Consider the following 23575-nt stretch of genomic DNA (forward strand, 5'->3'; position numbering starts at 1 on the left):
TATTGGCTCCTACCGTACTTATTCCTTCTGCCACATCCCTAATCTCATCATTAGGGCTGGATAGATTACTTCAGTTTCTTTAAATAGCCTTTGTCACATTAGATCTAACCACCTGATTCAGGGCATAAATGGATTTTAAATGCTAATTTGTATATTAATCACTGATGCTCCCAATGTCATCTCTAGCTTTGTACTAGAATAGAGCACTGTGCTCAGAGAAAGGATCACCTTCTCTGCCTCAATAGATCAAGAGGCTGTATAATACAAGGCTATGATGACTTAAGAAGTCATCTGGCATTTTTTGTACATAACAGGTAGAATTAGCTCTCTGTTTCCCTCTGGCCTGCCTAAGTTGACATTGGATTATTTTGGACTTTTCTTTTTACTTTAGTTCAATGATCAGTTGATCAGCCCCAAGCATTTTGTTCATCTGGCTGGCAAGTCCACCCTAAAAGACTGGAAGAGAGCCATTCGTCTGGGTGGAATCATGCTCAGGTGAGCTCTAATAGTAAGAATATACCTTTCACCTGACTTTGGGTCACTTAATCATGGTAGAATCCAGATAATTCAGTCTTTTCTCTTTAATTTGAAATTTTTATTCTGTGTGAAGGATTAGCTTAAGCAATCCATGTATTACTTGACCTTCATTAACTTGTTCTATAAAAAAAACTCAGAAAGAAAGAGGAGTGAATCAAATTCACTCTTCCCAGCATCGAGGGCCAATTTTTCAGGATGTTGGGTAGGATCCTCTGGGCAGAGAAACTCAAGAACAGATGACAGTCCTGCTTGAGATCACCAAGCATAGGCAGAGCTAAGCCTGGTGCTGAGGAAACGTGACAACCACAGAGAAGTGTAGGCTGACTGACAAATCCTGGGATAACTGGTAAAAGTAGAAGGGTACTGTTAATAAATACCAGTGATGCACAGTGAATGCAATCCTTGCCATCACTATACCACAGAAATAAAATTCAGAATGCATATTATCCTCAACCTTCTCTCTTTATGCAGCAAGTTTACTTCTATAATTTTTTCCCTCTGAAGATTAACATTAGTTGGTTAACATTAGTGCTCATTCCTTGAACACTCACCTCTTGATAGAAAATTTAAATATGTGGTCAAGAATTAAAAGTTCTGTCTGGCCAGTGTGGCTCAGCAGTTGAGCATTGACCTATGATCCAGGAGATCCCAGTTCGATTCCCAATCAGGACATCTGCCCGGTTGCGGGCTCGATACCCAGTGTGGGGTGTACAGGAGGCAGCTGATCAATGACTTTCTCATCATTGATGTTTCTCTCTCTCTCTCTCCCTCTCCTTTCCTCTCTCTGAAATCAATAAAGATATATTAAAAAGAATAATAATTAAAAGTTGCACATGAAACAGAACATGTTTCAAGAGGCTTAAAAACATCTTACCTTTTGTCTTTAATTCTTTTTAAGGAATCTGTCTTAAGAAAAATCCATAGTGCTTGTAGAGATTCAAGCATAAATATGTTCATTATAACATTATTTATCATGAAAATTAGTCTGTTTTAATATAGCCAAGGTATATGTAAAGTAAATTATGGCTCATCTAAATATATATGAGTATATACTATGGGATATAGTGCAGTCATTAAAACATTTATAAAGAGTTTTTACATTAAAAAAATGCTCATGTGTAATGTAAGAAAGAAAACAAAAATACAGTCAATTAAAAAGGGAGATTTTAGTTGTGTCAAAACACACACACATGTACAATTTAGTAGAAGGAAATATACCAAAATGTTGATATCTCCGTGTTGTGGGATTTTTTTTAAAGGGCAGTTGTTTTCTTTATAGTTTTCTGGGTTTTTTTCCACAATAAATGTTAATTTTCTTCTTCACATATTATTTTTATAGTCAGAGACACAAAATAAAATAAAAAATCATTCCAGATGATTTATATTCTGAAATCAGTAGTTGAATGAAATTGGGGAGAAATACCTTTAACTTTCATTTTTGTAGTTCATAGCCTGTTTTATTTTCCCAGAAAAACAAGCATGTCAACTTTCCTCAAATGTAAAAAGGAACAAGACTGCCTAAAAAAATCTTTAGTGAAAGACAAGTAACAATATAACACATTTACTGTAATTAAAATACCACGTGGTTTTGCTCAGGGACTATCATAATGTCTTGTGAATTTAGTTCTAAGGACATTTTACAGTGGGGGGTTCCATATAATCAGCTTTGCTCTGTATTTATAGGAGAGTTATTATCAATTTTCTTTTTCAAGGAAAGAAATATATGCTGAAGTTTTATGTGTACAAAAGTGACAACAGATCTTGTTGGTCTAGGAGTACTAACACATCAGAATCTCATCGTAAAATTCTAATTCTATTGTGGCATTCCTCAGTTGTGCTGGAATATGAAGTAGTCTTTTTCCCCCTTTTGGGTTTGGTTTCATTAAGATCCTATGGGAAAACTTAGCTATTGTCAGGAGTATATCTAAAACTTAGTGATAATGGGACATAAAAGAGAGTACTCATGAGTAGACTAGCAAGGGAAAAGGAGTACTTGTAAATGTGGGCAGGACCAATGAAAATTTTATAGTCTCAATTAGAATTTTTGCAACCTAATGACTTTTAATACTATTAGGTTTCACTAATCTACAGAGTAGACTCAGCAACTTGTCTTTATTTGTCCCTGAGACCTAGTTCCCTCTAGATGAAGGGCAGGCTGAACTGGTACTTCTTATCTCCCTTTCTGCAGGAAAATGATGGATTCCGGACAGATTGATTTTTACCAACATGACAAGGTTTGCTCCAATACCTGCAGAAGCACCAAATTTGATCTTCTGATCAGCAGTGCAAGAGCTCCAGTGCCAGGACAGCAGACAAGTGTGGTGCAGACACCCACTTCGGCTGATGGTAGGGGGTAGGAAACCACCTGAAAACCCATTGTGTTTTTCAGTAGCATTTCTTCCCTCATTTCTCCTTTGTGTTTCTTTTTTCTTCTTTTTTATTGAATTTATTGGGGTGACATTGGTTAATAAAATTATATATATAGATTTCAGGTGTACAGTTCTATAATACATCACCTGTATATTGTATTATGTGTTCACCACCCCAATTTCCTTTGTGTTTTTAATTTCAAATCTCATGAGTGTTGATGTCCTTGAAAGGTATGGTAATCTTGGGTGGATTCCATGCTTTAGAAACATATCTTTGTTTACTCCCAAAGGATTCGTATTGGCCAGACCTCCTTATTTCTTTTTTGCAATGCATGTAAACATTAGAAAGATGGTTCATTAGTTATAATGCTTATTCATTAATCTTGCTTGGGTGCCACTTGGCATATCTTTGAATTTAGATTGTTTTGAAAATCCTTTGCTCTATTAGTGGTCAAAGCAGGAAGGTGGATTAGAATGGTAAATGGTTTTCAATTGTTGAACTGAGATGTATCAAAGACAACTTATCCTTGGCTGTGATGGACTCTGAAGACTCTGCTATAAGGATTAAAGAGCTCTGCCTGGAGGGGTTCTGGATAACCAAGCTGAGGCTTCCTCACAAATGAGACAGGATGAGGGACACACTTAATTTCAGTATTGTTGAGTTTGGGACTAGGGCTGGCTCTGTGCTCACCTCCAGGAATGATGTAACCATGTGAGATTATTATTAAGGATTCAGTTAGTCCAGCTGGAAATTAGCACAGCTAAGTTCTTAGGTAGAATATGTGTCAACTACTTCCAGAAGACTTACAAATATGTCTGACGGAGTCACAAGAACGCTAAAGGATATAAGGGAAGTACTGTGCTTTAAAAATGCCTCATGAGGTTTCTTTTGGTCAGACCTAATATTCTGTGAGTAATGACTGGGTGAGTAGAAGCCAAATCTCTTGAAACCTAAGTTTCTTTCAAGAAAGTATAAAGTATGTAGCAGTTTGAATTTTTGTTCATGTGACTCTCTCACTTGAAAAGTGAAAAATGCTGTGAAATTACTTACTTCCTTGTTATTTGGCCAAAACTCCTTTACTTAATTGATTATCCATATTGATATTACTTCTTTGCTTGATTATTATTTTAATCCTTACCTGAGGATTTGTTTTTACTGATTTTAGAGAGAGAGGGAGAGAGAGAGAAACATCGATGTGAGAGAGAAACATCAATTGGTTGCCTCTTGTATGTGCTGAGTAGGAATCAAACCCGCAACCTAGCTGTGTGCCCTGACGGGATCAAACTGGCAATCTTTTGGTGTATGAGACACTTCAACTGACTGAGCCACCTGGCCAGGGCTCTTTGCTTGTTTATTGATATCCTCTAGTGCATAGAATCCACACCTGTCTTTATTTCTGTCTGAATCAGTTTGTTTTTTTTCAATTCTTTCTTCAAAATCGTAATATAAAATTTATAGTAAAGCTTTTTCCTCTGTGAATCTGAGTTTTGTGGTCTCTTTTTTTCTGATTTTTTTTGGTCTCATTTCTCTTGCTTTCTCTTACATAGGCTGATAAATAAGTTCTAGCAACTTCAGATAGTCAAGATGGTTACTATCAAACAGGCCTGTATTTAGTAGGGCTCTTGGCTAGGCACCATACTTTTCTCTTAATTTATTTTAGGTCCTTCTTATCCTCACTAAGTCTGAGGCAGGCAGTCTGTCAGTTATGCCCACCTTCAGTCTCAAAAACATACCTGCTCAGAAAGCAGATTGCTCTTTTGTGATTTTATAAGTTACCTTTCACTTTTTACTCAGAGTAAGAAGAAGACATTTTCTTTTGCAAGACAAGTTTCCTTTAGAAAATCCAGTATTCATCCTGGCTTTCCTAGGGTTCTAGTTTTTAATATAGGGATTTGCAGGCAAAAAGCCAGAATGTTAAAATAACAGAGTCTCTTTAGCTGTGAGTATGAGATGGAAGATACTATTACTTTTTCATAAATTCACTGGCTTTATCTCTAATGGACTGCTTTTAGGTAGCATCACACAGATTGCTATCTCAGAAGAGAGCATGGAAGACGCAGGTCTAGAATGGAACTCAGCTCTCACTGCTGCTGTCACTATGGCCACAGAGGAGGGAGTGAAGAAAGACTCAGAGGAAATTTCAGGTACTTTTCTATGGGGCTCAGATATCTTACACGGTTTTGTGACCTTATCACCGTTATGATTATGGATACAGAGGGCCTCTTTATTACTTTTGCTGGTTTTTCTCATGCATATTAATACTAATTATGGCTGCAAACCTCTTACTTTAATCCATGCAACAGCCCCACAAAGTCACATTTTACACACGAAGAAATTGAGATTCAGCAAGGTTTAGCAACTTGCTTAATACCAGTCACACCAATAAATATCAGAGCTGAGTTCAGCTGAGTTTGACTCTGAAGTCCATGCTTTTCATCCTGCCAAAGTGCCTCCAACTTTGGTACATTTCTTAGATAAATAAACCAAGCTGCAAGATGTTAGAAGAAAAAATTAGGTAGCAGGTGGTGTAGAAGATAGTGATTAATGATGATTCATTTAGAGGGGATCCAAAATGATGATTCATTTAGAGGGGCTACACATCCTCCTCCATTTATTTATTCATTTAACAAATATTTATTGTTGCCTATTTTTAGTTAGTACTGTTGCTAGATGCTAGACAGGGGAATGAAAAGACATAGCCTCTGACCTCAGGGAGTTTAGAACGCCACCTAGTCAACTGTTTTACTTTGTTTTTTTAGGTATATGATTAAGGCTCATATATCTTTTTTTTTAATATATCTTTATTGATTTCAGAGAGAGGAAGGGAAAGGGAGAGAGAGACAGAAACATTAATGATGAGAGAGAGTCACTTATTGGCTGCCTCCTGCATACCCCCGACTGGGGATCGAGTCCACAACCTGGGCATGTACCCTGACCCAGAATCAAACCGTGATCTCCTGGATCCTAGGCCGATGCCATGCCTGGCTGGGCAAGGCTCATATATCTTTATGTTATTTTAGTATCTTTATTGTTTAACTTTAAAAATTTAAATATTTAATTTTAAATTAAATTATTTAAATAAATAATATTTATTTAATATTTAATATAATATATTTATTAGAGGAACGTACCTGTTCCTTGTAGCTAGAGCCATGACAAATTGAGGGCATGACAAGTTGAGGCAATTATCCCAAGTCCCTAGTTTGCTAAAGAGGCCAAATAGTTACCAACTTAGGGAGGCAGCTAATATTCCAAAAGCTTCTTTACTTTTCCCAGAAGTGGTCCAACTAGGAATCCTTTTGAATTGAAATAATTTTGAATTTAACAAATTGTAGAAATGTACCTAAGTATATGTAGCATCCCTTGTTTACTATCTGTTTCATCCCTCTTATACCAGAGGACACTTTGATGTTCTGGAAGGGAATAGCTGATGTAGGGCTGATGGAAGAGGTTGTATGCAATATACAGAAGGAAATAGAGGAGCTACTCAGGGGGGTTCAGCAGCGGCTCATCCAGGCTCCCTTCCAGGTCACAGGTAAGTGCATTAATCCTAACAATATCTAGTCATTTATTTATTTATTATTTTTTATATATCTTTATTGATTTCCGAGAGAGGAAAGGGGAGAGAGAGAGATAGAAACATCAATGATGAGAGAGTCATTGATCGGCTGCCTCCTGCACACCCCCTGCTGGGGATCAAGCCCAAAACCCAGGCATGTGCCCTGATCAGGAATCAAACCACGATCTTCTGGTCAACTCTCAACCACTTAGCCATGCCAGCTGGGCAATAACTGGGTTTTGAACTCAGGTCTGGCCGTGCTTTTTCCACAGGTAATTTTTGCCTTTATCAATGTGCCAAAAAGTAATTCTCTCAATTCTCTCTCTCATATATATTAATATAGATATTAATCATAGATATGTTAATAAATATATTAATATATATAATAATTAAATCTAAATTATTTATACATGTGATAAATCTTTGTTAAAATTATTTATTAGAGTGGTCCCATCATTTTTGGTTTGTTGATGGAATCAAGAGGGAGTTGGTAGAACCTTTCTATTTTAACTTGACAGACATGTCTTTTCTTTTAAATAGATGCTGCTGTTCTCAACAATGTGGCACATACATTTGGCCTAATGGACACAGTTAAGAAGGTTTTAGACAACAGAAGGAACCAAATAGAGCAAGGAGAAGAGCAGTTTCTCTATACTCTGACAGGTATGTATAATTTATCGTTCTTCTTAGGTGATATACTAATAGCTTTGAGTCTGGCCATTTCTTTGTTGAATTCTGTTGGGACTGGCTTGCTTCTTTCTTTTCTTCTCTATCCCCCCTCCCCCCCCCATGATACTATGTGAATTGAATTCTTTCAGTTCACATAGTATCATGTTTGGCTTTTTCTTTATACAAAGCCCCAGGTGGGGTGAAGTAGTGGGAAGCAGAGAAGGCACAAAGGTAAAGAGAAAGAAGCCAGCATCACAGTACTATATTTTTTGGAAAATTAGGATGTCTGCTAGAATGCTCCATTAATCCAGTAATATTGGTGGCAGAAGAAACAAATTTGATTTTTGTCTTTCTTACATTATAATTACTGAATCTTTTGACAGATATACATTTAGCATATTCTCCATTACTTGTAGTAATAAATTATGAGCATATGGATAATTTAACTCTTTTTTAAAATATATATATATATCTTTATTGATTTCGGAGAGAGGAAGGGAGGAGAAAGAGAGAGAGAAATAGAAACATCAGTGATGAGTCATTGATCGGCTGCCTCCTGCATGCCCTCCCGCTAGAGATTGAGCCCACAAACTGGGCAAGTGCCCTTACCTGGAATTGAACCTTGATCTTCTGGATCATAGGTCGATGCTCAAATGCTGAGCCGCGCCGACCAGGCTAATTTAACTCTTTTTATCAAATACTTACCTTGAGCTGGCCTCCAAATTAGATTTTAGAAGTATAATGTTGAATATTGAGGGGCTTCAAGGAACTCAAAGGAAAGCAGACATAGAAATAAGTGCAAAAAGTAATCACTTTTGTGACAGAGGCATATAGGGGGTATGGTGGAAGAACAAAGGGAGTTACCACTTATACCTGGAAAGAATCAAGAGAGGCTTTTGAAGGAAGTAAAGCCGGTAAAGGATACAAAACAAGTCAGAGGTATGGATGATCATTAGCCTTTGAATGATGTAGAATATATTATAGGCAATTATAAAGCCCAAAGGTCATTTGGTAAGAAAAGAACAATTTAGGTTGTTTTAAAGTTATTTTTATACCCAGTTTATATTTTAAACTCAGTTTACCAAGTACTGTCAGAGATACCCTTTTTTATTTGATCTTTCTAAGAATGTTGTTATAGGCTATTATCTCTATTTTGCTGATGTCCCAGTAGGGACAGAGAGAATAAATTATTTGCCTGTGGCCACGACAGTGAAACTCAAAGTAGAACTCTGTCTTCTTATTCTTAGTCCAGTACTATCTTCTACCTTGAAATTTTATACCATCTGAAAAATAGTTTTTATTAGGGTTGTAGGCTTCTGGTTCCTTGTCCAAATTGTTATTTTTAGATAGTTTAAATCATAGTATACATAAAGTTTTGTTTTCTGATTCTTTTTACTATGACATATTAATATTTTTCCACGTTGCTACTTAGTACTTTACCTAGGCATTCTTCTACCTAGACATTTAAATTTTAAAAATTTTCTTCAGTAGCTTATTTTGTTGCAGTGAACTTATATGAATATAACTTTTTCTTTTTATGTTCTTTTAAACTACTTCCCAGGACTAAGCTTGAGGTTAAATAGTATTGATAATTTTTTTATGGATTTCTGTGAATTATTGTCAAATTTCCAAGAACATTATACCAACTTATGCCACCAGTTTGAACTCACCAACATTGGGCATTGTTATCATCATATTCCCTGATTCAACTTTTTTTTTTTTAATATATTTATATTGATTTCAGAGAGAGGGAAGGAGAGAGAGAGAGAGAGAAACATCAGTGATAAGAGATTCATTGATCAGCTGCCTCCTGCACGCCCCCCACTGGTGATGGAGCCCGCAACCCAGGCATGTACCCTGAGTGGGAATCGAACCATGATCTCCTGGATCATAGGTCAATGCTCAATCACTGAGTCACGCTGGCTGGGCCTGATTTAAGTTTTTAAAAAATTACTGATTTTATTTGTATCTTGTTTAGGTTCACATTTCTTTGATTACTACTGAAGGTGGAAAAAAAGAAGTATTTCGTAACTTTAAAAGACAGTATTTAAAAATTTTTGAACATGTTCTTGATCCTTACCTACTCCTTTTTTAAAAATTTTTTTATTTTTCATCTACTTTTATTCCAAGCAAGTAATTGACTTGCTCTTGGTTGTTCCATAGGAAGCAAAGTACTCTAAAGGTGTAACTGAATATTTATTGCTTGTTTATCAGGTACTAAGCAATAGGAAGTTCTGGTGTAGAGTCAGACTCACCAATGGTCACCAAGGTTGAATTGGACAAATGGAGAGGGATAGTAATAGGTATATTGTGGTGGAAAAGCCACCAAATGGGCCATCAGAGACTTTTGTCCCAAGCTCAGTGACCTTAAGTAAGTCACTTTGGAACTCTAAGATCTTCTTTAGTTCTGTAATTCTTAGAGACTTCCTCTATAACTTTCTCCAGACTTTTCTGGGGGCTAATGGTAGACTAAGGCCATTTGGGTCACCAGTAAGGTGATTCTCACTTGAAGGACAGTTTGGGTGTCACTGTGTTCCAGAATGGTCATTGTAGCTCCTTTGTAGGTCCATCACAGTTCCAAAGAGATTGTGAAGATATTTCTTATTTTCATCTATAGACTGAGGCAGGGCATGTATTAGCTGTTAAACCAACTGGAGGCTTCTTTGGTTTGCATTTTGGTGACAGGCAACAAAATGGCACAGGAGTTTCTAGAGTTGAGCTACAGTAGGATCACAGCCTGAAAAGATTCTGAATTGTTGCCCTGCCTATAATCATACAAAGAAATGTAGTTACTGGAGGGATTTAATAAATCATCCAGTCTAGTTTCTTCCTGAAAACAATGAAGTGACTTTCTTGAGGCTACATAGTGGTAAGACCAGAACAAGACCCAGTTCCCCTCACTCCCATTTTACTGTTCTCAGGATTATGCTTCCTGCCCGGCTGGGCATGGCTCAGCAGTTGAGCATCAACCTAGGATCTGGGAGATCGTGGTTTGATTCCCTGTCAGGGCACATGCCCGACTTACGGGCTTGATCCCCAGTCGGGGGCATGCAGAAGGCAGCCGGTCAATGACCCTCCCTCATCATTGATGTTTCTCTCTCTCTCTCTCTCTCTCTCTCCCTCCCTCTCCCTTCCTGTCTCTGAAATCAATAAAGATATATTTAAAAAAAAAAGATGATGCTTCCCTCCACACAAAGTCTGTCTTTTTTCCCATAGACTTGGAACGCCAGTTGGAAGAGCAGAAGAAGCAAGCTCAGGATCAGAGGCTGAAATCCCAGACAGTTCAAAATGTGGTATTGATGCCTGTGAGCACTCCTAAGCCCCCAAAAAGGCCTCGACTCCAGCGGCCAGCCTCTACCACCGTCCTGAGCCCTTCTCCTCCTGTCCAGCAGCCTCAGTTCACAGTCATCTCACCCATCACCATCACCCCAGTGGGTCAGTCATTTTCCATGGGCAATATTCCAGTGGCCACCCTCAGCCAGGGCTCCAGTCCTGTGACTGTCCACACACTGCCTTCTGGCCCTCAGCTCTTCCGCTATGCCACAGTGGTCTCCTCTGCCAAGAGCAGCTCACCAGACACAGTGACCATCCACCCTTCGTCTAGCTTAGCGCTGCTAAGCTCTACTGCCATGCAGGATGGGAGTACCCTAGGCAACATGACCACTATGGTGAGCCCTGTGGAATTGGTGGCCATGGAGTCCGGCTTGACCTCAGCAATCCAGGCTGTTGAAAGCACCTCAGAGGATGGGCAGACCATCATTGAGATTGACCCAGCCCCAGACCCAGAGGCTGAAGATACTGAGGGCAAAGCAGTCATTTTGGAGACAGAGCTGAGGACTGAGGAGAAAGTTGTGGCTGAGATGGAAGAACATCAGCATCAAGTCCACAATGTGGAGATTGTGGTCTTAGAGGATTAACTGGGGATACTGGGGCCAGGAAATATGTTTTGGTTTGAAATTTTAATTATTTGTTTACTTTTATCATTGTCCCACTCATTTCCACATAGGATCCTTTTTAAAAAAAAACAAAATCTCATTGTTATAACTGAATATGTTGGGTTCCTCTCACCCCCTCATTGAAAAAAATGGACAAGAACAAGTTGCCCTTCCAGAAGTTGAGAGTAGGTCACTCAATGTCCTCACCCTCTTTCACCAAGAAAGTTATTTCTTTTAGCAGAGGCATCAAGAAACCTATCCCAAAAGCCCTTTCCAGGCTAGTCTATCTGTGTACGCATGTGGTTTTATTCTCATAAAGATGCATTAACCAAACTGTGGAACACAGACCTGATAATAGAAGGCAATCCATTCACACATGGATGCAGAAGGATATTTATTTTGTATCCTGGAATGGGCCCTCAGAGGCCAGTGCAAAACTCTGAAACAAAAGGAAGTTGAACTCTGCTTGGAGGGGAACTCTTGCTTGGAGCAGCAGCTTAAAAAGGGAAGTGCTTTGGCCAGAATGGGGCAAAGAAATTACCTTATTTCCAGAAGTGCAACTGATGCCTCTTGATATCTCTGAGGGTTACCACTGTAGGTGCCATTTTGAGGAGAATCCAGTGATAAGTGGAGGGGTACATTGCCATGGAGCAAGTAGCATCAGGAGAAATAGAAATCCAGGGATATCACGGCTGTGCTTTGGGATTCAAGCCCCCAACTTTGTCAAAGCACTTATCTTTCTAAACTAGGATCAGTCCATTCATTTACCAACTGTGTGAAATGGTGTAAATTGCTCTGGTTCTTGGACTGTGGCTGTTGGATAGGGGCTCCAAGGCCATCATTTTTATTGCATGACTCCAAGAGCAGGGGAATTCCTCATCCAGACCAGCTGCCCTTTTTGGTGGGGCCCTCTTTTGGCTTTGGAACCAAAAGCAGCCACTCATTTGGTGCTTCCTCTTGTTCTACCCTTCATCCCTTAACTGTTAATGGCATCTGTCTCCTGGATCCCACACTCTTCAGCTTTTTGGCTGATTTGGAGAACAGTGACAGGTGCCTGCCTTCATCCCCTTTTAGAGTCATTTACACCACAGATGTTTCTGTGAGATTGAGCTCATAAAAAAGCCTTAGGTTTGGCAGGAAGACTCAACACCCCTAGCCTATCCTGAGGCACCGAGTGGATGTCTCCTCCTGAGCGAGCTGGACTCCCTGGGAAAGAAGCATTGTCTGCAACATTATATTTTAGGAATTGTACCAGGAATGTCAATAATAATGTCTTGGGGGGGGTGGGGTGTCTTGTTTTCTTTCTTTTTTTATGTTGTTTGTATATTTAGAGCTGGGCCATTTTCTGTGCTTTGATTACTTCTCTTTTACCATCTTCAGTGTTTGGGGCAAGAGTAGACCCTGGTTTTTATTTCTTTTGGTTGCATTGTTTACTGCATTAGAAAAAATATAGGGAAACTGCAGACAGTTTAAAGGAAAAATAGGTCAAAAAATAGCACACACCTTAGGAGTGGGAAGGGTTTTTTTGTTTTTAATTAAAAGCAAAACTTTGACCTATAGTTTCCTTTTTTTTTTTTTTAAAGAAGGCACCCACTTGAAGCCATGTTTCTTCCAACAGATGTTGGAAACCCTGTTGTCAAGCAAGTGAAAACAGTTCTGCTACCCCTCAGATGGCTGTGTATAGCTGGAGAAGCCCTCTAACTTGGGAGGCTCAGTCATAAAAGCCTTAAGGGTGAGATTTCTGAACCCTGTACAGTTGTGGTTTTCAGCTTTAAAATTGGGGTTTTATTTTTCTTTTCAAAATATTTAATAGATGTAGCAATCAGCTTAGAACAAACCTTTGTCCCTTTAGTGAGGAAAGTGGCTTTTACTTCTTGCTTCTTTAGGTTTCCTGTTGGTACATAAACAAAACCAATATTTCTTTCTAAGGCTAAAACTGCTACTTGAACCTAGAAAGGCATATCATCCCTACTATGGTTTTTAGGGACACTTTTCTCTTTCCCAGAGACAAGAGGCCCAATTCAGGACAGAGGAGGAGCCCTGGAGAACACCTGTATGCTAGCTCAGGTTCCTTTCTTCTCTCCATCAGAGCTATTGGTAGTGTTTTAAAGTAGTGTGAACATCATGCTCCCAAAGTCAAGAGATCTCCTCTTCCTGAGGACAGAGCCTGTTTACTTTTACTTTCTGAATATTCCAGCTAATGGAAATACATGAGTTTTGTTTTCTTGGTCTTCCAATAGCCTATCATCATTGCTAGATGCTATGGCACCCATTGTTGAGTGGGGGTTCCCTCACAGCCCTGGTCTAGATGATCTCAGATGGGGTGAGACATATGCAAGCCATTGGTCTGTGCACAGCATTTGCAATGAATCATTCCTTGGGCTGACTTGGCAATAGCCATTTATCTTTCTGTTCATTCATTCAATAAACATTTATAAGTACAATCTATGTGCCAGGCTTTGTGCTAGGCACTGGCAGTACAGAGGTGAAAACACAGTCCGTGCACTCAAGGAATTCATACTCCAGAGGCTGTCTGGAATTTATATTTCAATATAATTGGTTTCCTTTGTAGTCCTATGTATTTTATTTCATGCATTTAAAAGCATTATTCTGAGAATTGATCCATAGGTTTCAGCAGACTACCAAAGGCACAAAAAGGTTAAGCCCTTCTCTAGTGAGATACTGAAACAGATCATATTGGAGTAAGTGCAGTGACAGAGCTCTTGACTGGGGGGTGAGGGGGGGGAATGCTGGGGACCTGAGAAAATAAAGGATCAAGTACCTAATCCAGTTTGGGGGCAGGGATCAGCAAACATGGGAGTACTTCCTGGTGGTGTGACCCAAAGCTGATTTAGGAGAGACCATTTTTGGCTAGGTTTTTTTTTTGTACTCCATTTTCAAGTAGTTGGGTTATTTATACAAGAGAAAAACAATCCTTAGTCTTTTGCTGCTTTTGCCTCCAGAGCCAAGCAGAGTCAGCAGCATGGGCAGTTTCTCCCAAGAGTACCCTACTGGAGAAAGCCAAGTCATGTATTGGCTTCTCTGAGTTTCCATCAGATGAATCCAGTGCAGGATTGGAGTTTAGCTGGTGGAAGGTAAATGCCTCAAACCTTCCTGTCATGTGGTTTCTACAAAGGCCTCAGAGTCAACTGTACAACTGTCCCACCTTGGCCATGTCCCTGTTTGGCCTCCACTTTGTTTTCTTCCCCATTTCAGGTTCCTTCCCTGTCCCTCACCCCCACAGAACAAAAGAAAAACCCCCAGTTACTCTGAAGTAAAAAATTGACAATAGACTTGAACATTCAGGATTCAAAGTCACTTCACTGAAGTTTCTTTTACACGTCTTCCCACGTTAGGGAAGGAGAACCAGTGTTAACCCAGATACCCTGGAAAATTAATATTCAGTTCAGGTGGTATGATATCTTTAGTGGTGGCATTTTATCCCATTTTCATAAAAGGCACTAAAGGAAGTTTGTATAGTAGGAAGTATTGGCATTGGTAACAACTGATTACAAAAATAGTAAAATCAAGCATGCTGTATGGGATTACTAGTTGAGTTCTGACTGATGCAGGTCAAGGAGGTAGGAAGGATTAAAAAAGGCTGAATTCTGAAAATACGCATGAGGTTTTGATTCACTTTGGACAATACTCCTGAGGAAATAGTCGTTTCTGAGGAAAAAAAATCAAGATAATAGACTAGCCCCTGCATTGTCAGATAATTTACCTAGTACAGTTCCCTCACACTTAAGATACCTCTTTCCTGGGAAATTCTTGTGCAGTCTGTAATGTATTACAGTAACCACCAAGGTGGTTGTACTAGCCAAGGGGCTGCACAGGATCAGTTCTACTAGATTTGGACTCTTTGTCCCTGAAATTTCTCTTCTTAGCCCTGAGTCCTTTCCAGATTTCTTTCCCAATCCTGGAACACCTTTCTTTGTCCTGAGCTATGCAGTTTGACTTCTGGAAGGTTCTACTTTCCTCCAACTTTCTTATCCATACTCCTATTTCCCTAACCAAATTACATTTGGTTCCCAAATTCTGCCATGTCAGCAACTCTTTCAACTGGAGATTATTTCTCATGGCACCCCCAGGACCCAAACCTCAGCATGCATCCAAAGACTGCTGTCTTCACTACCTAAAACAGCCTTCCTAACTCTATTGAATTGAAACACCTTTGGGATGTGCTTGTGCACTGACTATAGGTAAGTTCCCAGCACACAAAGATTCTAAAACCTATCTTTCACACCTACTTGATTTTCTACTTATGGTCAGTGACCCACGCTAAGATATTCCTGTTCCTGGATAATTTTTTAAGTCCAATATTATTCCTACTACCTCTTCACAACTACCAGAAATTTCTGCTATGTCTTAAGAGCTTCTCAGTCTAAAGACATCTGGTGCCCTTTCAACCTAAAGTAGACCAGACCCTACTTTGAAATTGGGCTCTGGGTTCTCCTACATGTGTGGTTTCCAGTTCTGTACCTTTACTGATACCCATGGCTTGTAATGGATATACGGATTTATTTTTCTAGTTTGAAGACAAGAATGAACAATACTCTTGAATCACATATAAGGGTAAGTGTGAGGCTGGATAATAACCCAGAAGCTAAAGTTGCTCACTGGGCTTTGTAGGAGCTTCTCTAAGGAAAGCATACATAGGGAGGTCTACCTGCATTTCAAAGTACAAGTTTTTGTGGGGGTTTTTGGTAAACTCTGATGTTTTCTCTAAGAAATCTATGTATTTTATTATAGAGCAAACTAGAATTCCACAGTCCTGATTCAGCCTGAAGACTTACTTTGGCCCATGTTTTTGTTAACTTTTTATTGAAGTATAAATGCATACAGGAAAATGACAAATCACTGCACAATTTGGTAAATTTAAAAACTGAACACACCCATGAAATCAGTTTCCAGATCAAGAAAAAAAATTACCGCCCAGCTCGGCATGGCTCAGCAGTTGAGCGTCAACCTACCATCCAGGAGATCGCAGTTCAATTCCTGGTCAGGGCATATGCCTGCGTTGTGGGCTTGATCCCCAGTCCGGGGTGTGCGGGAGGCAGCCGATCAATGACTCTCTCATCATTGATGTTTCTCTCTCTCCCTCTCCCTTCCTCTCTCTGAAATCAGTAAAGATATGTTTTTTTTAAAAAAAAGAAAAAAAATTACCAGCATCTTACATAGCCAGGGTAATCACTATCTAGCTCTCTAACGCCATAGCTTCGTTTTACCTGTTTTTCAACTCTAGTGACTCCCCACCCCCACTCAACATTATATTGTGAGATTCACCCATAATGTGTGAAATTGTAGTTAGTTCCTTCTCATTGCTCTGTAAAAACTGTTACTGTGCCACAGCATATCCATTCTAATGATGGGCACTTGGGTAGTTTCCAGTTAGGGGCCATTATAAATAATGCCTCTGAACATTCTTGCACATGTCTTTTGCTGAACATATATATGCATTTATGCCTACACAGTGTTTCAAACATTAGGACAATTCACATGAAAAAAATACAAGATATAATTTCTCTTAAAAAAATGCCACAAAACAACAAAAACCCCCACCCAGAATATCTACTAACACTGGGTTCACATTTCCTTATAGCAACACTTGACTGGAACTGAGGCCTATCTTAGGTGGGGCATAGCTTTACAGATCCTGCCCCTCTGTATCATGTATTATAAACCTAGACCTATTTATTTTGGTAACTGCTTTTAAAATATATATTTTTTTATTTCAGAGAGAGGAAAGGAGAGGGAGATGCAGGGCAGGAATAGAGATAGAAACACTGAGAGTCATTGATTGGCTGCCTCCTGCACGCCACCTACTGGGGATCGAGCCTGCTACCCAGGCATGTGCCCTGACTGAGAATTGAACCATGACAACCTGGTTCATAGGTTGATGCTCAACCACTAAGCCACACTGGCCGGGCACTTTTTAAAAAATCTTTTATTTAATAATCTGTTAGCACACTCTTCCACTAGATAACAGCAAAACTTACTATCTCACTTCGAGTCTTTGTTCACATGTTACCTTATCAGAGAGGACTTCTCTGACCACCCACACTATAAAAAATGACAACTTTCCTCTGCACTATGCTTCCTATTTTCCTTTACCCTATTTTATTTTTCTCCATTTTACTTATCACCTGGCATACATTTATTTTTTTCTCCCCCAACTAGAATGGAAGTTCCATGAGAGCAGAGACCTTTCTTATCTTAGTCACTGCTGTTTCTACAGTTCCTGGAACGGTGCCTGGCATGTAGTAGAGCTTGATAGATATTTGATGCAATAGTGATAGTAATAATAACCAATACTTATTGAAGGGAAACTATGTACCAAGCAAGCACTGTTTTAAGCACTTTACATATGTTAATCCATTTGGTTCACACAACAATTCTATGTGATGGATAGCATTATTTACTTCATTTTACAATGAGGAAACTAACATATTTATCTTCTACTCTAAACAATATAGATTTGAAGCATAGGGTACCCATTAACTTAATTAGTCTTTAAACGTACTAGAAAAGCTTAATACCTAAAAGGAACCCTTCAAGAAATCATTTTATAATGATGATGTTTTATTTGATAACATATTTAGTTGTTCCTTAAATTGTTTTGTTTACATTTAACTTTTAGTATATTAAAATTTTTAGTTTTAGGACTGGGCCTAAATCATGATGCAACGTAGTTGGGATTTCGGAGATCTGGGGCAGTGGAAGCTGATCAGATTTTGCTATCTGATGGGCAGCATGTCCCATTCATCATCTCTCAATAGTACTGGAGAGGGAGAACCGGAGCTTGGGAAAGTCTGCTCACCTGATGAAGGATTTTAGAACCCAGGTCATCTGTCCATCTGTCACAGGAAGTACTGGTTTGTTAATGGCCTTGTTTGAGATGATGCTGATGTCAGTGTCCCTGTTTAGAACTCCATTTCTTTGCTATGCCCAACCCCATGTGCCAGTTGTTACACAAGGAACCTACTCCATAGAACATTGGTAGTAGTAATATAAAGCCTTTGCCAACTGAGCAAAAAGCATGTAGTCTCTGGTTTAAGGAACAAAAATGGAACTATTATGCCTCAGAAGTGCTAAGTTAACACTTCCATTGGCTGAGACAGTCTAGTTAGCCTTTCCGAGCAAATTAGACATGGCCTCTCATATTCTTGTCTTATTTAAGTTCTCTGTACCTACCACTCAAGGACCAAAAAGGAAAAATTTATCTGTAAAAATTGTCACAAATAGTTTAGTTGCATTTGTTGGTTTAACTTTTTTCTTGACAAGATTAAAATGGAACCAGTCCTTCCAGGGACTCCCTAGCTTCGTTTCCCCTTGGCACTGTTTCCAGAAATCTTGTTTATGCTTCATTTTTCTCTCCAGCCTATGACCCCTAACTCTAACCCTAATATTGTCTTAGATTGAGACTATAACATAAACTGTTCCTTACCCCAGTGCTATCTAGATTTTCAGACTTCATGTATCAATAAAAGAGATCCCCCCAAGTCTTAGTAACCAACATGAGATTCCCAACATTATATTTTACAAATATAAATATACTTTTTAATGGCCAACTCTTACTAGCATCATTTGAAAAGAAAGGGCATTTTTACATCAACAAGTTAGGAGAGAAATAATCTCAGAATAAAGAACAGACCTCTATTTTGAATAGTTTAGCTTTATCAAAAACTCATTACAGCCTGGCCGGCATGGCTCAGTGTTTGAGCATCGACCTACGATCCAGGAGATCGTGGTTTGATTCCCAGTCAGGGCATAGGCCCAGGTTGCTGTCTCGATCCCCAGTAGGGGGCATGCAGGAGGCAGCCGATCAATGACTCATCATTGACGTTTCTCTCTCTCCTCTCCCTTTCTCTCTTTGAAATCAATAAAGACATATTGAAAACAAAACAAAAAAACTCATTACATTATCATTACCTTTCTCACTTCCTGGAGGACAGCTAAAAATTTCTGCTGTCACCTCTAGACTGAGTTGAATCTTCAGGGTTCCTTTACTGCTGGCTCTTTCTTGGTTCTTTTCTGCCTTTGATGTCTCTAGCAGCTGCTCTTGAATATACACAGCTGTGAATTCCTAGTGTCTTAAGGCCACCTAGCCCAGCTGCCTTTTCTTCTTAAAGCCTGTTTCTACGTTGCTCTTTTCACACCTTCATTCAGCAATTCGTAAAACATGCCTTCACTTAAAAAAAAAAAAAAAAAAAAGCCAATCGTCAACTTATCTTGGATTTCCACATTGCCTTATTTTTTTCCTTTTATTGAATTTATTGGGGCGACAGCAGTTAACAAAATTATACAGCACATTGCCTTTTAACAATCAATTAAGCTAGCTATGTCTGCACATTTAACTTTTTAACACTAATGGCTCCACCAGGTTTTCATTAGTAAAATGGGGATTGACATTACTAGGGAGAATTTTGAAAATGAATGAGATAAATTAATTCAACAAATATTTACTTAGCATTGGATTATAGTGATTAATAATAAAAATGTTTTTTGTTCTATAAGCAGTCATAGGTTTATTGGAGAGGCAATATGTAACCTGGGGGTTGATTGTCTTAAGCTGGGGTCTATGGATGGATGGGCTTGGGGCAGAGATGCTTAATAAGACCGTACACAAACATTTGGGTATATATGCATTTTTCTGAGGAGATTCATTACTCTCATTAGATTGTCAGTTGAGTCCAAGACTTACAAAAGAAAAAGAAATATTGATGTAAACAAATATATTTTTAAAAAATATTTTTTACTGATTTTTAGAGACAGGAAGAGAGAGCAAGAAACGTCCATGTGAGAGCGAAATATGAATTGGCTGCCTCCTGCATACCCCCCACCGGGGATCAAGGTCAAAACCTGGGCATGTGTCCTGATTCAGAATCAAACCGGCCACCTTTTGGTGCATGGGACAACACCCAACCAACTGAGCCACAATGGCCAGGGCAACAGATAAATTTAATATACCAAAATAAATTATCATAAGGAAATTACTATAAGGCCAATATCATGGGTGAACAAAGAATAAAAAACCTTATTTCTGCTTGGGGTAATAAATAAACCTTCACTGATCACAGGTGAAGGAAAGATAGAAGTTGGGTGGGGAAGATGGCAAGGACATTGAGGCAGAAGGAACTGTATGTGAAAATCATGGGTTTCAGGAAAGAAAAAAAAAGTGTATTTGGGAAAAAAATTCAGTGTGCCTGGAGCATAAAGCACACAGTGAGAAATATACAGGGCCAGAGAGTGGCAAGCTTTGTACACTGTGTGACATATGTAAGTATTTCTCAAAGAAGGTCTCTTCTATTCCTGCCTTACTAAGGGTGATGGGTAATGAGGTCTACCAATCCTCAGCAGGAGGTAAAATCTGTCCTCCTATCTGACTTTTCTCTCTCTTATTCCCACTGCTCCCTTTATATATCCAGAAAGAGCTCTTTGGTTTTTATCTTCCAAAGTCTAAAATGATGGAACTGAAAGGAAACTTAGAAGTTATTTTGGTCTAACTTCCTTATTTTACAGTCTTGAAAATAACCTGAATGAGGAAATTATTTACTATCCTTGTTTCCCCTTATATCTCTCTGGTTTGGTGCTGGGCCTTTTGTTCTCTCTCTCTTCTGAGGAAATCTCATAGACTCCTTTGGTTTCAACTAACATCACTATAACTAAAACTCCATGATTTGTATTTTAAGCCCTGTTTTTCTCTCTATGCCCCAAACCCTTTGTCTATAGAACATTTCTACCTGATATTTTATCTTCTCCTGAAACCCAGAATGTTCAAAGATAAATTTATAATCTTTCTCTACTCCTACAAATCTCCTCCAGTATTCCCTCTGACATTAGAAAAATGACACCTCATCCACTCAATTACTCAAATCAAACCAGGTACCATCAGCTCTGCTGGAGTGGCTCAGTTGATTAAGCAATATCTTGTGCACTGAAAGGTTGCTGGTTTAGTTCTTGGTCAGGGCATACCGGGGTTGTGAGTATGATCCCTGGTTGGGGCACAAGATCAATGTTTTTTCTCTCTCCCTTCCTCTCTCTAAACATGTCCTCAGGTGAAAATGAGGTATTATCCTTGATCCCTGCTTCTTCTTTAGTGCCCTCCCCCAATCCAATCAACTGACCAACCACTAAGACCTCTAATTTTACCTCTTAAATGTCCATTTCTCACTGTCTTCACTGCCACTATATTAGGCCATTATCTTTTGCCTGGACTTACTGCAGTACTCTTCTAACTCCTAATCTTCTCTCTTCTCCCTAAATATATTTCCCACACTGCAATCAGAGTTAAGGAGTTAACATCATCTTAAAACATAAACCTGAGAATGCTATGCTCCTGTTAACCCTTTACTAGCTGATCATCATTTATAGCTAACCTCTAAAGTTCTTATTTTTCTTCTTTCTGCCCAATGCTCCAGTCTTATCTGGTGCCATCCTCTCATTATGTGCCAGTCATGCTGTCCTTTTAGTTCCTCACCAGTGCCAAGCTCTTTGCCTGCTTGGGCCTTTGCACTATTGTTCCCTCACTCCCTTCCCTCGCTGTCAATTTCTGGTTATCCTTCAGGCTTTAGCGGAAGCTCACCACCTCAGGGAAAACTTCCTTTGCTGCCCCCCCCGCCCCCAGGTCCCTCTGCTTTCTCATTGCACTTTGTGCAACTTTAACTGAATAACTATGTGCTTAGAGTCGGTTTCCAACTGTAAGCTTCAAGGGAAAGTAAACTCTTAAGACGTTCTCTCCAGCACATTGCCTGGCCCTCAGTAAATACTGGTTGAATGCTTTATCTACCCAGTTGCAGAGCTAAAACTAGAACACAGACCCATTAACTAGTACAGTTTTGTTTTCTCAAACCATGAGGGAGTCTGTCACGTAAGATGATGCCCCACACTCCAGACTTCCTCTCCCTCTTCTCAGTGATTAAGTACCTCAGTCTTGTGTGTTCTGTTCAGGGGCCTATTAAAGCCAATCTGGTGAACTAAAATCCTGGGTTAGGGATTACTCTTCCTCCCGAGAATATATGCAGTTTAACTGGGAACTCCCAGATGACAGAAAGTAATCCCAAAGGAACTAATCAAAATTTCAGGCACCATGAAGATATCATTGGAGGGAATTTTCACTATCATGCCTTAAGGGTATTATAGGAAGGGGATTTACAATGTACTAGACTTGCTTTAATGTGTTTTTTTAAAAACTTTATCTTCACAACAAGCCTTTTAAGGAGGTATTATTCCCTTTATCAACTGAGGCAATCTCTGAAAGGTTTAGTAATTTACCTAATGTTGCAAATCTGGTGGGGAAGCCAGTATTTAGTCCCTCCTCCTCCCAGGGTATGACTGACTCCTGGTCAATCCTCTCCTTACTATACCATGCTGCTGCTTTCAAGGGTAAGTGTTGGCAACCACTTAGAGTTTATACATAAATCTGGGCCATGAGGTTTACTGGCTGAGTATCTTTAAAAGAGGGTTACTAGGTTTCTTTTATTCCCTTGGTGGGAGCTATACTCTATGACTTGACATTTTATTGTCTTTTCCAGAACTCAATCACATGTGGTGACTGACCTTCTTTATTCCAACTGTAAGTGCAATTATGGGCACACAAAAAATGAACTGAGCACTCAGAGCATACTTATGATGCAAAATCCAGTATGTCATTTATTTTACTACTGAGTCCACCAAAGCCTCCTGTATCCAGGGAGTGGATGGTATCAGGTTGACACTTAATAGTGCATTATTTATCTGTTTGCTACTATTTGCAATACCAAAAGCTATTAGGAGATGGGTTGTCCTAGGATCAAATATCCCTGCATAAGTTGGTTTTGCCTCTGATTAAAAATGCTTTTGCCCATCCTTCGAACCCTCTGGATTCTGGTTCTTGAATACAGAGTTTCTTTTGGGAGCAGAGGAACACTATTATGTTCTTCTTGGTATGAGATGTACCTATTTAATAGCTTTGTTAACTTGAACACAGTACTTAACTTCTCTGTTTCCCCAGTTGTAAAATGGAGAGACTGTTAGTTATTTTGAAGATGGTGTAAGCCTTTCAGAAGGCTTTTAAAGCAATTAACAACAAAAGCTAACACAGAGCAGGTATTTAAATAGCTTTAATTTTCTTTCTTCCTCAGATAAGGACATTTTTTTAATTGATTTTAGAGTGAGAGGAAGGGGAGGGAGGGAGACACAGAGAGAGAGAGAGAGAGAGAGAGAGTGAGAGAGAGAGAAAACCGTTGTTTCACTTATCCATGCACTCACGGGTTGACTCCTGCATGTGCCCCCACCAGATCTAACCAGCAACCTTGGCTTAGCTGGGATGAGGTTCCAACCAACTGTGCTACCTGCCCAGGGCAGGACATTTTCTTTTTAAGTCCATAGACTTAATATATTCTCTGGACTTGTTGAAAAGTACATGAAAAATTTTGTGTAGATGTGTAAGGTGTGTCTTCCTTGGAAATAAAGGCCACAGTATAACAGATTATTACGGGGGCCAGTGACTATCCTAAAAAATTGT

At 39.2% G+C, this 23575-nt stretch overlaps 1 protein-coding gene across 3 annotated transcripts in view; it reads left to right on the top strand.

Annotated features, from left to right (window-relative positions):
• The window catches only part of GMEB1 (glucocorticoid modulatory element binding protein 1), a 28902-nt gene extending 15261 nt beyond the window's left edge, over positions 1–13641 (top strand). For all 3 annotated transcript variants that reach the window (XM_087820251.1, XM_016217002.2, XM_016217009.2), the window contains 6 exons: positions 392–495; positions 2726–2883; positions 4920–5051; positions 6305–6442; positions 7007–7129; positions 10352–13641. In XM_087820251.1, the coding sequence (XP_087676377.1) occupies positions 392–495; positions 2726–2883; positions 4920–5051; positions 6305–6442; positions 7007–7129; positions 10352–11052 (1356 nt within the window). In that variant the 3' untranslated portion in view covers positions 11053–13641. The remainder of the gene's footprint in view (positions 1–391; positions 496–2725; positions 2884–4919; positions 5052–6304; positions 6443–7006; positions 7130–10351) is intronic.
• Positions 13642–23575: the final 9934 nt, after the last annotated feature.

This window comes from Miniopterus natalensis, chromosome 9, assembly GCF_054644295.1.
Source record: "Miniopterus natalensis isolate mMinNat1 chromosome 9, mMinNat1.hap1, whole genome shotgun sequence".
NCBI classification, from domain to species: Eukaryota; Metazoa; Chordata; class Mammalia; order Chiroptera; family Miniopteridae; genus Miniopterus; species Miniopterus natalensis.